The sequence below is a fragment of the Spodoptera frugiperda genome, chromosome 1 (genome assembly GCF_023101765.2).
Source record: "Spodoptera frugiperda isolate SF20-4 chromosome 1, AGI-APGP_CSIRO_Sfru_2.0, whole genome shotgun sequence".
Taxonomy (NCBI): Eukaryota; Metazoa; Arthropoda; class Insecta; order Lepidoptera; family Noctuidae; genus Spodoptera; species Spodoptera frugiperda.
The window spans coordinates 8,953,667-8,971,135 of NC_064212.1; the positions used below are offsets into that span (position 1 = coordinate 8,953,667).

At 36.0% G+C, this 17,469-nt stretch overlaps 5 protein-coding genes across 8 annotated transcripts in view; 2 read left to right on the plus strand and 3 right to left on the minus strand.

The window, feature by feature from the left end:
• Nucleotides 1-213: 213 nt before the first annotated feature.
• On the minus strand, nucleotides 214-1,480 carry LOC118273200 (probable tRNA(His) guanylyltransferase). The gene is made up of 2 exons (XM_035590035.2): nucleotides 796-1,480; nucleotides 214-562 (listed from the first exon to the last, which is right to left on the minus strand). The coding sequence occupies exons 1-2, from the start codon at nucleotides 1,384-1,386 to the stop codon at nucleotides 254-256; spliced, it is 900 nt and encodes a 299-aa protein (XP_035445928.2). The 5' UTR covers nucleotides 1,387-1,480; the 3' UTR covers nucleotides 214-253.
• Nucleotides 1,481-1,533: 53 nt separating this feature from the next.
• On the plus strand, nucleotides 1,534-6,190 carry LOC118273202 (succinate dehydrogenase assembly factor 4, mitochondrial-like). 2 transcript variants are annotated; one of them, XM_035590038.2, is made up of 2 exons: nucleotides 1,534-1,736; nucleotides 5,416-6,190. In XM_035590038.2, exons 1-2 carry the CDS (start codon nucleotides 1,673-1,675, stop codon nucleotides 5,742-5,744), a joined length of 393 nt encoding a protein of 130 aa, XP_035445931.1. In that variant the 5' UTR covers nucleotides 1,534-1,672; the 3' UTR covers nucleotides 5,745-6,190. The 2 variants fall into 2 exon arrangements, with proteins under 2 accessions (XP_035445931.1, XP_035445932.1); XM_035590039.2 differs by having other exon boundaries at nucleotides 1,541-1,712.
• On the minus strand, nucleotides 6,174-9,424 carry LOC118273201 (pre-mRNA-splicing factor ATP-dependent RNA helicase DHX16). Its single transcript, XM_050693626.1, has 5 exons — nucleotides 9,013-9,424; nucleotides 8,753-8,889; nucleotides 7,090-8,653; nucleotides 6,518-6,920; nucleotides 6,174-6,424 (listed from the first exon to the last, which is right to left on the minus strand). Exons 1-5 carry the CDS (start codon nucleotides 9,336-9,338, stop codon nucleotides 6,203-6,205), a joined length of 2,652 nt encoding a protein of 883 aa, XP_050549583.1. The 5' UTR covers nucleotides 9,339-9,424; the 3' UTR covers nucleotides 6,174-6,202.
• Nucleotides 9,425-11,751: 2,327 nt separating this feature from the next.
• On the plus strand, nucleotides 11,752-14,903 carry LOC126910682 (WW domain-containing oxidoreductase-like). 2 transcript variants are annotated; one of them, XM_050693633.1, is made up of 6 exons: nucleotides 11,752-11,920; nucleotides 12,120-12,258; nucleotides 12,733-12,986; nucleotides 13,215-13,394; nucleotides 14,115-14,382; nucleotides 14,532-14,903. In XM_050693633.1, the coding sequence occupies exons 1-6, from the start codon at nucleotides 11,898-11,900 to the stop codon at nucleotides 14,802-14,804; spliced, it is 1,137 nt and encodes a 378-aa protein (XP_050549590.1). In that variant the 5' UTR covers nucleotides 11,752-11,897; the 3' UTR covers nucleotides 14,805-14,903. The 2 variants fall into 2 exon arrangements, with proteins under 2 accessions (XP_050549590.1, XP_050549597.1); XM_050693640.1 differs by lacking the exon at nucleotides 13,215-13,394.
• Nucleotides 14,891-17,469, minus strand: part of LOC118273528 (E3 ubiquitin-protein ligase mib1) — a 128,237-nt gene continuing 125,658 nt past the window's right edge. For both annotated transcript variants that reach the window (XM_050693622.1, XM_050693619.1), the window contains exons 14-17: nucleotides 17,052-17,371; nucleotides 16,569-16,830; nucleotides 16,211-16,455; nucleotides 14,891-15,858 (exon numbers count right to left, since the gene is read on the minus strand). In XM_050693622.1, the coding sequence (XP_050549579.1) occupies nucleotides 15,718-15,858; nucleotides 16,211-16,455; nucleotides 16,569-16,830; nucleotides 17,052-17,371 (968 nt within the window). In that variant the 3' untranslated portion in view covers nucleotides 14,891-15,717. The remainder of the gene's footprint in view (nucleotides 15,859-16,210; nucleotides 16,456-16,568; nucleotides 16,831-17,051; nucleotides 17,372-17,469) is intronic.

Below are 17,469 nucleotides of genomic sequence, written 5' to 3' on the forward strand. Positions count from 1 at the left end.
GGACTTGAGAATATTAAAAATAATGCAATAATAATTCTATCATATTAATAATATTATGATTACAAGAATGATTTCAGAGCAAGCATATATTTATATATTATATTTTTATTACAGCTTTAAACATTGATGAAATTGTGATGTAGTATGCATTCTTTACCAATTCTTGTTATGAGAAATTTCTGATTGGGAATGAGGTTTAAATTAAAAATAAACTTATAAAAATAAAATATTTCATTTATTTTTTGATTCAACATTATTCTTTAATAAAATTTATTTGCTCTGTAATTATATCAGTGATAGGTCCATTATACAAAAATGTTTCTTTACACTTATTTAATAATAAACTTTTATGTTCAGTCCAAAATCTGTCTTTCAGCATATCATCATGTGTGTCCACTATAACATTGTTCTGTTTATCTAAGTTATTATTTGGAATGGTCTTCCTTACTAACAGTGTTCCCCTTTTGAATATTTCCGGTTCATTGTTATAATTAATTTGAAATTCTTGAAATAAAATTTCATTTTTATCAGCAGAGACTGTCCCGCATAAACGTTTTTCAGCCTGAAATGTAAATGATCAATAATTAATAATGTAATATTTCTTCTCAGTGCTCTTTTACCCTATTAAGATTTTTTTTTGTGTTATGAATGCAATTATTAACACATAATGTAAGATAATCATTACACCAGAAAGCGGCTGTACGCTCAGTAAATGTGCCAACAGTGCAGTCACAGCGGTTACTTTTAGTTATTGTAGTAGGAATAACTTTTTAAACATAAAAGTCGAGCACTCACCTGTGCTGGAGTTAGGTTTCCTTTTAAAACTAATGTCCAGAATGTAGTATTGTATAAATTGTTTATATGGACATCTGCTTGTCTCCATTTCATGTAATCTATTAAATTTTCATCATTTGGATATAGTACTACACGCCCGTCAAATGTTGGCGGGTATTTCAGAGGGACATCGCCAAAAAATTTACTCCAATAAAATACGTACGACGAAGAAAATTTGCTGTTAATTGTTGTAAGTAATTTGGCTGCACGTCTTTTGTATAATGTAGTACTTTTTTTGAAAATAAAGGAATACTCATCACTTTGCCCAAAAGCCATTAATAAGTCATTGAACTCGCGAAGTACATTAAAAGCGGCATAATTCATTAATTTTAACGCTCTCAAATCATTAGGCTTAGAAAACTTATGGTCGTCTGAAAATTTATGAAAGCACTTGCCATCTAGTCTTACCACTATCCAACTATTGGGCAAAAGAGTATCATCTAATTCAAATTTCTTAACATATTCAAATGAACTTTTTGCCATTTTTAAGGTGTGCAGTACAAATTGCGTCAAGGGCTTTGTCTTCCTTATATAATTTGTAAGCATTAGCATTTAATTTTCCAGTTACACTTCAGTTTTTAACCTCATTAGCTAGTTGCAGTCAGCCTTCCAACTTTCACAGTAGTTTTTTGTTGTGATTGGTACGACGTAACAATATACATGACAGTTGACAATTGACAGACTTGACTTATCGTACTGTCACACTGACACTGTACTGTCAGAGTCAAGTTATCATTTGTGACTTGTTACTGAAAAAGTAATTCGTAATTCGTATTTTTCTTGTAATTATTTTTTCTGAAGTATAATTTCTTTCGACTTCGACTTTTAATTTTGTACAATGTTTCGTATATATAATTTACAGAAAATTATCCCTAAAAGTGAGTACACACAAATTCGTTCAGGTATAATGTCACTCTTTTGTTTTACTAATTTTCGTTAAGCTATAAAGTGTGGTTGTTATGAAATTACCTAATTTATTGTTGTTTACGAACTACTGTTTGTTTAATGTATAACTACAATTTATAGGTATAACTATTTACCCATTTTTTATTGCCTACTGTAAAACGACGTGGATAGAATTCGATGGGTTATTAAATATTGGGAAAATGTTCTAATATATTCTATTTACACCTTTTCTGTATCTATTCACCCTATTTTACGGTATTACAACATACTATTTATTTATATATATATACTAGCTGACCCAGCGAACTTCGTACCGCTTTCGCGTAGCAATGATGCTCTACTTTATTTTGTATAGCTGAGCTATGTATGAGTCCCTATTCAATTTGAACTGGAATCTATAATATCCTCCATATAAAAATGAATCCATAATTTCCTGATCTCACTATACCTGAAAAGGACTTTACTAATTAAAAAAAAAACAAAATATATTTTCATAATAGTGATTATTCCATAGGATTCAATAATTTCACTAATATTTTTACAAATCGTAAACATTGAGCCGCGCTCTTTATCAATTGTTGGCACATTTAAATGTCCAGCATTTTATCCTGCAGGCGCCTTATCGGCTCTGATGACAATTTCGTGATTATCTGATGGCATGCGGTCTAATGCATTTGTGAATAATGCAACTAATTCATTGTGTTGATGGAAAAATGTTTGAAGTTGTTCATCACAATGGATCTTTTTACTGAGTTGTTGTGTGCGCAACGCTGATCGACTTCTCTTGCTGAATTGTCCATAAAATATATTTGCAAAAATGTACAGTCTTCAACAGGCACTGGCAATAAGGAACCTGTTTGATGATATATTTGAATCCCTGAATCTGCAAGAATATAAATATGTATACAGGTAATTGTATAGCAAATTGTACCACCATGTGGCTCGCAAAATACTGCCACAATACTTTACATCATTTCAAATTAAAACTACTTTTAACCTCGACATTAAACAACCTTCCACGGCAGCTTTAAGTAGTAGGCTTTACCAAGAACATCTTGCTCATGCCACTACAAAATACAACATGTTATAAAATGTTGCTGATTAGGTCTTCGGATTATAGACTATTATTATGTATTTGATTTATTGTTTACAAAATAAACACATCACTGACTCGACATATTTTGCACCAGCTACATGGTTTTGAAACTAAAATAAAACGTTTGCCATTATACTTACTTATTAAAAGTAGGCATAAAATTGACTCGTATAACTTTTGTTGCCCCAAATGATGTCATATGAAAGCAATTATTGTAATGCTGGATATGAGTAAAAAAATTAACCAAAGAATGTAGTGGCTCTGGTGGCGGTACCAATGGCGTCAATTTGACTTGGCCGCTGGCGCAACACAATCCAGAGGCTTCATTTTTCAATTTCAATCCCAATGTGGACACACAATGTTCATTAGCCCAATAGCAACAATTTGCTCTGAACTGTAATCAATTGCCACATTATGACTGAATGCAGCTTTGTGGGGATTAAACACAACATTTCTATCTTGATATCTATTCAGTTCAAGTTCATTTCGAGTTTCGCGTTGCTCATCAGTTTGATTTGCTCTTATATTTCTTTGACTTGCCGTATTTCGAGTTCTGCGGCCTAAGCTTGTACGTCTAGTTGGTAGCATTGTTAAAAACGAAATTCCAACTGAAAATAAAAAGCTCTCATACATTTTCTGCATAACCATGTATACCAAATTGTAGTATTGTGTAGTCACCAAAAGTTACTAAAAATCAATATGAAGATGTGAACTTACCTTGATTAACAAACACTTATTAGCAAATAAGAATCTTCTTAGTCTTTAACACTCGAAAAAATATTAAGATAATCTCTCGGAAATATTGAAAAATATACATTTAATTTTGCATATTTTAAAAAACGCGCAATACGAATGTCAATGTCATTCACACCAATAGACTATATTGAAAGAGCATCGTTTGTTCGAAAACGTGAAAAGAAACTTTAATTTACACAAAATAAATTTCTGAACACACGCGTAACTGTTGATAATTTGTCATTATTTCTGAACGCACGCATAAATATTTCAGGAATTTCTTTTAATGCCTAATGCACTTTTCAACATTTTCAATAGATTCAAAAAATTACAGACAATTGTTTATTTACCCTTTTCATAGTTTATGCATAAATGTCAATCATTATTTACAGAATTTGAATTTAGAAACAACAAATATTTGACATGTACAAATGAAAATTAATTGAATCTAGCTTTTGCCCGCGACTTCGTCCGCGTGGTTGTGTTAATGGTATGTCATGTACAATGTGAATTACTTGAGAATATGTTACTGTTAGCATTTTTAAAGATATGTATTCCATAGAGACCACGAAAAAAAATGACGAATTTTCATATGACCATTCATCCCCTATTTTTACCCACTCTCCAATATTTTTTTGCAATAAAAAGTAGCCTATGTTCTTTCTTAAGTGTCTAAATACAAAGTTTCACTTTTACAGCTTTTAAAATGACGAATTTACATATGAACAGTTATCCCCTCTTTTTACCCATTCTCCGCTATTTTTTCGCAATAAAAAGTAGTCCATGTTCTTTCGTTCCTCATTAAGTATCTAAATACAAAGTTTTACTGTTACAGCTTTTAAAATGACGAATTTCCATATGACCATTTATCCCCTATTTTTACCCATTCTCCGCTATTTTTTGCAATAAAAAGTATCAAGTAAGGTCTATTCTATCTCAGTACCAAATTTCATCAAAATCGGTTCACTGGTTTAGGCGTGAAAGCGTAATTACAGACAGACAGAGTTACTTTCGCATTTATAATATTAGTAGGGATTCTGTGCTTTTGTTTTTCAGTGTCCAATAACATTTATCCAATATGAACTTTATCCAATAGAAATAAAGCTCAAATTGACTCTACGTATTAGTTAGAAAACGTTTGTATGGGATAAAGAAAAGGGCTGTTTTTAGGGCTTTTCCGTCAAGTATTTAATTTTTTCTCGCCGTAAAAACCATCCTTGAACTTCGACGAATATTACAAAAAAAGAATTGGCCAAATTGGTCCACGCGTTCTCGAGTTATGCGCTTACCAACGATTTTAGCGATTCATTTTTATATATAAGAAGAAAACGTTTGTATGGGATAAAGAAAAGGGCTGTTTTTAGGGCTTTTCCGTCAAGTATTTAATTTTTTCTCGCCGTAAAAACCATCCTTGAACTTCGACGAATATTACAAAAAAAGAATTGGCCAAATTGGTCCACGCGTTCTCGAGTTATGCGCTTACCAACGATTTTAGCGATTCATTTTTATATATAAAGAAGATTAAATTACTAAAATGATTAATAAAAAATAGGGGTTGGTGATAGAAGGGCAAAAACTTAGAGTTGTATGTATTTTTGAATATCGTATCATAAAAAAATAAATAAAAAAAAATTTGTAGAAAAAATGAAAAAAAAAATTTGAGGGGTGGACCACCCTTATTATTTAGGGGTGTGAAAAATAGATGTTAGCCGATTCTCAGACCTACTCAATATGCTTACCAAATTTCAGAGGAATCGGTCGAGCCGTTTCGGAGGAGTTTGGAGACTAACTTTGTGACACGAGAATTTTATATATAAGATATATGAAAATTTTGTCTTTTACAGATTTATCTAGTTTAAGATTGATGATATGTAAGTATTCACATAATCCCACTACACCTGAGGTAGCAGAACAAACCGAAAAAGCCAGAGATGAGGCAAAAAGGCCTCAATCTAAGAGGTTGGAAGAATTCCGAAAGAAGTTGAGAGAAACTACTCCAATTGATGATCTTGGAGAGCAACCTACAATGCATCCATCTCAAAAGGAGGAAAATGCCTTACCTCCATGGCCCAATGACATCAATCCTCATACTGGAGAAGTAGGTGGGCCTAGAGGACCTGAACCTACTCGCTATGGAGATTGGGAAAGGAAGGGGAGATGCACAGATTTCTAACTCTTTGTAGTTATGATTACATAAAAATATTTATTTGACCATTGCAATGATGAATAATGAAAGGTTAGATGACTGATAAGAGTCTTGAAAATGTCTGTGATGTCAGCTGTAGATTCTCTCAAAGTATATTTTATCTATTGTAGATATAGGTTACAAGTAAAGAGGAGGGGGAGAGTGAATATATTTATTGTGCAATTCTTTTTTCTCTGGATCTGTGTAACTGTACTCTATTTCAATAATCACTTGTAGTAGTAATAATAGCTTCCTTTAGATACATATAGAAAAAAGTAGCAAAGCTGAAATACATATTACAAAAAGTACTTAATTTTAGTGTATTTAAAGTCTTGTCAGTTACTACTACTGCTATACTAGATACTATACTGCTTTAATTCATAATTTATTTGTTGTAGGATTTTTAGAAATAAAATATTGTTGAAATGTTTAAATTCTTTTATTGACTAGGTATTTGCAGATTTACCAACAGTTTTAGGCATCTTTTTATTTGTTGAATCTTCTAGTTCTTTAGCTTTGTAATAATGGGGAGCAACTTCCAGAAGCCATTTACTTTCTATCTCTGTTACCTGTCTCATAAATTCTTTCGAGGTAAATACTAGTTCATGGTATATAACCCATCGAGGTAGTTCTTCAAACAGTGCACTGTTGGGGTGAATCATAACAGTCTGAAAAACAGGAAAAGTACATTTTAATCATGTTTTTAATGAGAAGGTTTATATTTATTGAGTGTTTAGTAGTAACAGGGACTAGAGACTCACCTGGTTATGCTTCACTGTCTTGTAATGGCCTCCTTTTGAAAACTTTGCTATATGGTAGAAATATCCAGCAGTTATTGCTTTACGAATGTTAGTGTCGTCACTAATACTTGATACCATTTCAATTTCAACCCTATCCATAAGGCCTGCCAGTTGTTCTCGCACATCCCGTGCTCTCTTCATTGATCTGTACTGAATAAAATTCTCATAGCACCATTGCACTGAATATTCAGAACCAAGCCATTGGTTATATACATTCATTAGTGTCAAATGATCTCCATGTGGATGGAAGAAATTCTTCCTCGCAGTATCTGCATGTATAATCTTGTCTTTGGGTCTATAGAATACTGAGCTATTTACTGACAACATGGCAGCAATAGTCACTATCTCTTCTGAACACTTGTATCTGCAAACAACAATGACATAGTTATTTTTATATTCTAATGGTATAAACATCCAAATTATTTCAAAGAGTTATACTATTTCAATCATATAATATTTCAAGAAAGAAATGGAATTTAATAGTGATATTAAAAAAAAAGTTAGATTTTAATTGGTAGATTAGAATAACTTACTTTTCACTGGCCAGTAACATTTTAGCCAGCATAGGGTCTGTTGGGAATTCAGCCATTCTTCTACCAGCTTTAGTTAATTCACCATGATGATTGAGAGCTCCTAATGCATACAGCTGTTCTAAGGCTAATACTAATGTTTCATGTGGTGGTGGATCTAAGAAATCAAAGTGGATCAGATCATTAATCCCCAAAGCTTTAAGAGTGAGAACTGCATTGCCAAGATTAATTCTCTGTATTTCTGGAATTGTATTGTCTTCAAGTTCATATTTGTATGCCCATGCTGTGTATAAGCGGAAGCATTTTCCTGGTGCTACTCTGCCAGCTCTACCTGCTCTCTGGTTTGCAGAGGCTTTAGAAATTGGTACCACCATTAAACTTTCCATGCCTGTTTTTGAGTTAAAATTATTCTGTTTAGCAAATCCAGGGTCAATTACATAAATAATATTGTCAATAGTCAAAGAAGTTTCTGCTATGTTTGTAGCTAGTACTACTTTGCGAGCACCCTCTGGAGTAGGTTCAAATATTTTAGCCTGCATATCACTTGGTAAGTTGGCATATACTGGTAGAATAATAAGTTCTCTCAATTTTTTGCCAATTCTTTTTGTTCTTTCTTGTAACATTTCAAAACAAGTTTCAATTTCTTCTTGACCTGTTAAGAAGACTAATATGTCCCCCAGTGGCTGTGTGGCATGTATCTGTAACACAGACACAACACAGGCATCCACATAATCAGCTTCCGGAGCTTTTGTGTAATAGATGTCTACTGGAAATCTTCTTCCAGGTATTCTGAAGATAGGAGCATCATCAAAGAAACTTGAGAATTTTTCTGCATCCAAGGTAGCACTTGAAATAAGTAATTTTAAATCTGGCCTAAACCTAGTAATATCTTTGACAAGTCCAAATAAAATGTCAGTGTGCAATGTCCGTTCATGAGCTTCATCAATGATCATTACACTGTAAGAGGCCAAGTCTGGTTCAGAAAGGAACTCCCTATGTAGAGTACCGTCAGTCATATATTTGATGACAGTTCTGTCAGATGTGCAGTCTTCAAATCTGATGCTGTAGCCAACTTCATTTCCGAGTTTGACATTCATTTCTTGAGCCACTCGGGCTGATACTGACATGGCTGCTACTCTTCTTGGTTGGGTACAACCAATTTTCTTGCCATCTTCAGTAAAACCTGCTTCATGAAGGTACTGAGGTATTTGTGTAGTTTTGCCAGATCCTGTCTCACCTTCTACTATTAGTATTTGGTAAGTTTTAATGGCCTCAATTAAAGAATCCCTGAAGGGGTAAACTGGCAGAGATTTCTTAGTTTCTTCAATAGTCATTCTTATTTTTTGATATTCAGATTTTTCTTCAGTTTCTTTCTTTTCTTTATTGCCTTCCAACTGAAGAGCTTGAATAAAATCAATCTGTTCATCCAATAACAACTCATACTCATCCTGAGCTTTGGCATCTTTGGCCCCAAATTTAAAGAAGGCTGATTTGATTTGTTCTTGTTCCCACTTCTGTTGTTCAGAATGTGGCACTTTTTCTCTTTCATCAACTTCAACATATTCACCTGGGAACATAAAATAAATGCATAAATAATACTAATAGAATATAAAAAAAGAAAAAATGACTCCAGACATTAAATAAAATCTAAAAATAATCTCAATACCTTTTGCATCTTTTCCCAAATCTTGTGGCATGTGATACCTCTGCACATTCTCCAACTCCCTGGCCTTTTCATGTTCTTTAGCTAATTTTAATATTGTTTTCTTGTGTTCCCTCTCCAATCTTTCCCGTTGAGTTAGGCTGTAAGTAAAATAAAAGTGTTAAAATCAATTATCTTCAAAATGTTTATCGTAATTGTATAATATATAATTCTGGACCAGTTTTTTAAGTAATGATGTTAAATATAACAAAGTATGAACTAACCTGCTTTCGTCAAACAGATACTCATCGTCAGCGATGTCTGCTTCCAACTCAATCACCTTGTCATCTTTCCTCTTTTCCAAGTACTTGCGACGAGAGTGAATACGTAACTTGGGCAATATCTTTTCTCTATCTTCAGCTTCTAACTTGAGGCGCTTAGCTGCTTCTTCATACGATCTCTTGCTGGAAGACTCTGCGACTTTCTTGACTTTTTCTTCATCACGTTTTTTTAACCTCTTTGCAAATTCATCACGTTCTTTAATGTCTTTTAAACGGTGCTCTTCAGCACTATCTGAACTTGAGGAATAACGTCTCTTATGTTTATCCATTTTTACAGAAAATACGTAAACACGCCAAGCCTCACTCTTCGTTTGTTTGATGTTTTTTTCTTTGACTTTGACAGCTCAACCTCAACTTCATTAGCTGTCAACTACTGTTGTCTATTACAGTCACATTGATAGAAGACAACCACAGATTCCAAATAAAAGACGAAAAAGTTACTTCCTAAAATACCTATCCACCAAAGTATAGCGATTTTAGGGTGACATTGTATCCGGAGCTGAGGAAGGCTAGTCTAGTGGGTTGCCGAGGAATTGAAGTAGCAGTAGGAATCTGGTGGTTTGTAGTAGGTAGTCAGTAAGAGTCTGACGCTTCCTATCGCCTTCTGATTTATTTTAGTACCTAGTAGGTAAATAAAATATATGTAAATCTATACATACAGGGTGTCCCTGAAATCGACGTCCAACGGGCGCTAGATGATCAGCAAGGTTCCAACTGTTATCAGAAAAATATAAAAAAAATTCTAAGTCCTACAGTTTTTAAATTACAGTGACTTATGTGTTATCCACGAAAAAGTACACCCTGTGCCAGTCTTTTGACTCTTGTTGCTACAAATCTTAATTTTTTCGTCTGCAGTCTTCCTTACATTATCCTGAATAGTGCTCCAGTAATATGGAATCATAAATTCTAAGCCAACTGCTTTAGATTGGAAAACATTGTTAGTTTTAGAGGAACCAAATACTCTGAATAAAATTTTCACCTTACTTTAAGTGACTGTATTGAATAAATTATGTATGGCGCTAGTAGTGGCAAATTTCACCAAAGTTGGCGCATTTAATAAGGATTATAAAATGGTATAGCACTTTGCAAATTATTTCTTAAATTCGACACAAAAAAATTTTTCAACGAAACTCCGTTTCGATGAATTTATTCGAACTCTTCTAGTGTACTCAAATCATACGTTATAACCTCGTATGCACTAGACAGCACTTTGCACGCTATTTGTTATCATCATGTTGAAAATCAGCGAGGATCTCTTGTCAAACAACATTGTCTGTTTACCCGTGATTTCGCTTGCAGCATTCGTCGGCAATATTATCGCTAGACGAACTGGTGTTGTGCATCTCGAGCCATCGTACTCGGGCTTCGGCATTTTAGCTGAGCACTGGCTTTTTTGCGCCGTGTTGATTATTTATTTTTTAAATTATTTTTTGCTTTACCTGCAATTCCTTGTAACGGTGCAAATAACTCTTTCTCGACAAACTAAAGAATATTTGATACTTCATCCCGCATTTGATCACAAGGCATCAACACGTAACTTAATCGGAGGATTCAACCATTTCTTTTTTTTTTTTGATGGGGATATGACGAGTAATTGTGCGTAAGGGCTCATGTACACCATACCACTACCGCGTCGATATGCTGTATACATGACGCTGCCGCGTCCGTTCCTTTTGATTTTACACACATTTGATAATGTGTTTGATGCACTATGAAGTATTCAAACATCATATTGCAATCATTCAATATTATTTAGTGAAAAATGATACACAACATCAGTTCCTCTAGTAAGTCTAGTAATATTGCCGACGAAAGCTGCAAGCGAAATCACGGGTAAACAGACAATGTTGTTTGACAAGAGATCCTCGCTGATATTCAACATGATGATAACAAATAGCGTGCAAAGTGCTGTCTAGTGCATACGAGGTTGTAAAGTATGATTTGAGTACACTAGAAGAAATATTAGTAAGTTCAAATAAATTCATCGAAACGGAGTTTCGTTGAAAAAACTTTTTTTGTGTCGAATTTAAGAAATAATTTGCAAAGTGCTATACCATTTTATAATCCTTATTAAATGCGCCAACTTTGGTGAAATTTGCCACTACTAGCACCATACATAATTTATTCAGTACAGTCACTTAAAGTAAGGTGAAAATTTTATTCAGAGTATTTGGTTCCTCTAAAACTAACAATGTTTTCCAATCTAAAGCAGTTGGCTTAGAATTTATGATTCCATATTACTGGAGCACTATTCAGGATAATGTAAGGAAGACTGCAGACGAAAAAATAAAGATTTGTAGCAACAAGAGTCAAAAAACTGGCACAGGGTGTACTTTTTCGTGGATAACACATAAGTCACTGTAATTTAAAAACTGTAGGACTTAGAATTTTTTTATATTTTTCTGATAACATTTGGAACCTTGCCGATCATCGGGTGCCTGTTGGACGTCGACTTCAGGGACACCCTGTATATGTAGGTAGGTAGTACCTACCTTTCGACCCAGTGTGCGTTGTGCCCATTGGTAATATTTATTAGTTCGGAACCTGCTGGTTCAGGACTAATACTAAATATGATGTGTGTGCAGCGTGTGATGGCCCTTTTATCGGTTATGTGATGCCTATGTGAAACTTTTTATTTGAATGAGGATACGATCTCTTTACTGTTTTAAACCTATGAAAACTAAAAAAAGTAACTATTTAAAACAAATAACATTTTCTGACATTTTACTAAAAGAGTAAAAGTAAATGCGAGAATTGTTATATTATTCCTTTTAAGCTAAAATTAAATTAACTAAATATTACAGAGAATTCTAAGTTATTTTGAAACCATGTTACGGTCTTATTTTCGGCGGTGAGTCGTATTTTAATATATTTTTTTATTGCGTATGCGCAACGCAGTTTCCTCTGGAGTCAATTGAATGTTGAACTAATGCTAGCGTGAAGGCGCTCATTGTCATCATCATAAATGTAGTCTCCCTAATTTTCAAATTATCTGTAGGTACCTACCAGTACCTACTGTATAAAAAATGCCATGTTCCTAATATGTGCAGAGTTCCTATTCTGATAAATCGTGTCGGCAAACATTTCGTAAATACAACTGCGAAAAAGACACCCTCCCTTGACAATTACTTGGCGGCCCTAGGGAAGGGGCTCGACTTCTTTGGGTTCCATGGACCAACGGCTGATGAGGCAAGTTTAAATTCTATACTTTGTCAGCTTGAGTAGGTAAATACCATGTAGGTACATAATATGTACAAGAGACATTTAGGTACCTAACAAAAACTAACACATAAGCTTTCACAAGTAATTGAGGAAATTACAGCTACTTACCGGGATAGTTAGCTAGCAGTTATCTTCCATTTGGAGTAGGTAATATTTTTTAATTCTGATAACCGAAGATGTCACGTAAGTATGTTGATGGAGCTGGAGTCGCACTACGTCTATGTACGGCCAGCAGTCATAGAATTGCAAGAACTGGATAAGAAGTCGCACATTTCTATAGTACCTAGTTTAGATACTTAGGTATTTAAATACCCAACATGGATTAAATATTGTATCTATACGACTTATATTGGTTTGCTTTAGCAGCAGCTTGTGGCTTGTTACTCCACCTATTGGCAATCGAGCCTATTTAGTCATTAAATTAAATCGCAATTTTTTCAGGTTATTAAAGATATTGATTTGTCAAACAAAACATGTTTGATTACGGGAGCCAACAGTGGCATCGGGTTGGAGATGACGAAGAGTCTCAGTTCTCGAGACTGTACGGTGCTCATGGCTTGTCGCAATCCCTACGCGGCCAATATGGTCGCCAAAAACGTCTGCGGCAATAGCCAGCGCCTTAAACTTTATGAAGTTAATCTTGCGTCTTTGAGATCAGTAAAAAAGTGCTCTGACGAGATTTTGAAAGATCAACCGTAAGATGAATTTTGAACATTTTAATAGATTGCGCATACTATGATAACTCTATGTTCTAAGAATAAATCAGATATCTAAACCTTAGATCCTATCTACGGTCCTCCAGTCCAGCTTCCTAAAGCTACATATAAAAAATAAATACAATTGTTGCAGCCGAAAATAGTAACAGAGGTCTCCAAGAAAAGGACTTTGTGCTTAATTGTATTATTTTCTTTTTCTTTTTTTAGAAAAATTGATATCCTAATTTTAAATGCAGCTGTATTTGGATTACCATGGACTCTTACGGAAGACGCGTTAGAAACAACATTCCAAGTTAATTATCTGAGTCAATATGTTTTGCTAATGAATATTGAAAAGATTCTTGCTCCTGACGCTCGCGTCGTGATCGTTTCTTCAGAATCACACAGGTACTTTGTAAAGAAAATAATGGTTACATGTTGAGACGATAGGTGGCGCTGACGATAGTGTCGGTGGAGACGTCATGATTTTTATTTTGTCAAAGAATTGAATTGAATTTATTTTGTTATATTAAACTAATTAGTGGAATAAGAGCGACAATATAACTTTAAATGTTTACTTTTGGTTTACAGGTAAAGTTTTTCCAATACAGTAATGTTATGTTGTGATTATTCATTGTAAAATACTAAAATAAAAAACTTTTGATTTACAGAGCAACGTATGGTTTAATTTGCCGTAAATTCCATAAAAATAGAATAATTGTCTTATAAAACGACATTTAAAGTTATATTGTCGCTCGTATTCCACTAATTAGTTTAATATAACAAAATAAATTAAATTAAATTCTTTGACAAAATAAAAATCATGACGTCTCCACCGACACTATCGTCAGCGCCACCTATCTCAACATGTAATCATTATTTTCTTTACATATTTATAGAGTTGTTAATAACAAGAAAAAGGGCTTCTTTTTCAATGAAGTTTCTTTTAAATGTTTCTTGATCGTGTTGAGGGATCAGGGACTCTTAAAACTATGGGCGCCAGAGTAGCAACTCAAGAGTACGAAATTTTACAATACTAATGTCTATCGATCGAAATTGGATTGAAGAGCAAGCCCCCATATTATCCATTGGCTTTTCCAAAACTTTACTTCTCTTCAACTTTTTCAGACATGTAAGTTGGGATTTCAATAATCAGCTAACGCCCACAGAAGCTATGGTGTCGCTGCCCAAAAGTCAATACACGTCCATTAGAGCCTACAACATTTCAAAGCTGTGTGCCATTTACTTCATGCACTACTTGAGTTACCGGTGGCTGAACACAGGCAAGTCGGTGTTCTGTGCACACCCCGGCACGTTCGTGAAGACGAGGCTGTGTCGGAACTGGTGGCCGTACGAGCTGCTCTATACAACCATGAGGCCTTTCTCCAAGTCTATTGTAAGTGTGCCTAGTCCTTTAGATAGTATAGATAAATATTAATATTTTAGTTTAAATACGTATTTCTATTTCTTTCTTGAGATTGTGTAGTCATTGTAGTAGGTCAATAAATAAGTTCTTTATTGTAATAAAACATTGCACGTGTACAGAGCCAAGCGGCCAGTACGCCTCTGTACTGCGCGACGTCCCCCGACCTGAAAGGTCTGTCGGACGCGTACTACAAGGACTGCCGCCGCTGCGACGTGAGTGACCTGGCGCAGGACCTACACTTGTCCTTTAGAATCTGCGATTTAACGAAAAGTTTAGTCCGCGACCGCATCTCTTTGCCCGAAGAAGCCAGAGTCATGGAAACAGCCGCTTTTCCAGACCAAGCCAAACATAGAATTGATGAGACTACTTTGGTGGCGAATTATACTGGCTGATCGTGATGTAGCGTCTATTAAATTATTTAAAATACAATTATATTCCGTTTTGTGTGTTCCACATTGAAATTGTAATAAAAATGTACTTTCGAACAGTAATATTTATTTTAATAAGAATAATTACATAGGTATAAAGTATTTAATATTGGTTATGCAAGTATTCTATCATTGAATAACGTGCGGGATTACAAAAAGCCCTTTGTAACATTAAATAGTAGCTATAGGCACTAGCAATAACAATACAATACATTAGTAAACAGCTCGCGTTCATAAAGAACAGGCTTCGTCGAGTAACATGTTCTAGGTATTTTAACATCAAATTATTTCCTTAATTTGATCACATGAGTTATTTTACTGGCAATGTGTTTTACATTGCACCAAGACCCTTATCACAAACATAAAATGCATTGAATAATTGCATAATTACAAATTATTGTAACTTATTTCCAAAGGAGACATAAATGCATGAGAATGGAAAATTCATATTTTGTATTAAAAATGATTATTAAGTACTAAACATTAAACCGATTCAATTAACTATACAAAATAACAGAGATATGGCTTAACATAACGTAACAATATCCTGCTTGAATAACATAATGACGTATGACACGCTAGCAAACTTGTATACAACACTAGTTGAGGATCGTATCTTCGAGTATAGTTGTTGAATTTACTAAAATCATTATTATAAGTCATTTGAACTTGTATATGAATTTCGAGATAATGAGAAGCTGCATTTGCGTCATTTGCGATCCGTAACTTTTTAATAATAAAATAATATACATATTCTTTTAACTTTATAAGATTCTAATAAATATAAGTTGCTTAAGTAAGCCATTATACAAATATCAGCCTTATAGTAGCAGCTTAGGCAGCATTGTGCTTCAGTAGGGGCGCGTGTCCCAGTGGCTCAGTAGAGCAGGATGCGCTTCTCGACCTGCTTGCGGCAGATGGGACAGACTGTGATCCGGTCGCCACACATCTGGCACATGCCGTGCCCGCACAGGAAGATCATGTTCTTCAGCCGGTCCAGGCAGATCGGGCACATCGTCTGCGTATCAGAAACACGTTTATGAGTCATCAGGAACAAAAGATACTTCTATTAAAACTGTTATTTATTTTGTAGACATTCTTGTATTTTAAAAATGCCTGACATGTTTATTTACACATACTGTTATACGAGTATTCTCTAAAGGACCCTATGGTAAGCAGAGAATGCCATCTATAAGCTCAAATAAATAAGTAAAGCAGAATGTCTATGTGTATATGCACTCGATGAAAACAGGAGAAGTCATTTATTACCAAAGTTATTACATAACGTCAACGTAAATGGACGGGGTAAAGTATGTGACAATCTAGCTACCGAATGTGAGCCGTATATAAGATAATACATAGTTGATCACCTGTTCTTTGATGTCCTGGAGCTGTTGCTGCAGTTTCTGTACATCAGCGGCGGCGGGCGCGGGCGCTGCGGGCGCTGCGGGCGCGGCGGCGGGCGCCAGCGACGGGTGCGCGCTGCTGGCGCCCAGCGCCGGCGCCGCCGCGAACCGAGAGCCGTTGTTCATGTAGTGCGGCGCCGACTGCGCCGGCACTGGCTGCCCCTTGTTCACCTGCACCTGCGCCAGGTTACTGCTACTCTCCTTCTCCACTGTGGAAGTGGAACATTTAACGCATGATTAGAAGATGCAGGCAAGGATAGGCTGGATACAGAAAAGAAATTAATCATTACTGTAGCCGTTACAGGTGACATTAGATACTTACAGTCAATTTTGTGCGGCGCTGGTCCCTGAAGCGGAGCCGGCGGCACGGCCGGGGGCGCGGCGGGTGCAGGGGGCGCGGGGGGCGGCTGCAGCGGCGTGCGACACTCCACACACTTGCGCATGAGGGGCGCGCAGTTGTTGCACACGCACACGTGCCCGCACGGCCGGCACACCACGGCCGCCGCCGCCTCCGAGCACACCACGCACTCACCCACGCGCTGCCGGGACACCACGCATGCGCGGCACGTCAGGCACTTCTTCACCTGGATGGAAAACGATACATTCATACTCTGATTGCGATAAGCTGGCCGAAATACGACATTATAAAAGCTGACTGAATAGCTCGCATTCATTCTTGATAGATTGGTGTAATTTATAGATAGAAGCATACACAGGTTGTTGTATCTCAGTAATGTGGGCGAAGCCGCTAACAGAAGCCTGTGACAGAAAAGATGAGCAAAGTGTGAAAAAAGTTTATCATTACCCTAGCTGCACAAACGCTACAGCAGCAAATGTGTCCACACGGACGGAACAGTGTATCTCGTTTAGCGTCGGAGCAAACGAGGCACTCGTCTGCCGTGGGGTCAGAGGACGCAGGCTGTGTGGGCGAGGTGAGGGCGGCGGCGCTGTCTGCGGGCGCGGGCGACGCGGCCGTCACGCCCGACGTGCTGGCAGTGGCTGCAGTCAATGAGCACGGTTCGCTGTCCGGCGTGCCCTCGCCACCCAAACTGGCTCCTTCTTTGCGACATGTCGTCAATGTTTTGCAAAGATTCGGATCAGGGCATAGATCTAGTGGTGTCTGACCTGAAAGTAGAAAATATTCTTTAGTCTTACCGGTTTTTAAGAGCATTATTCTATTTCATGTAGTCATATAAAGAAATAATTATCCAACGAATTATGGT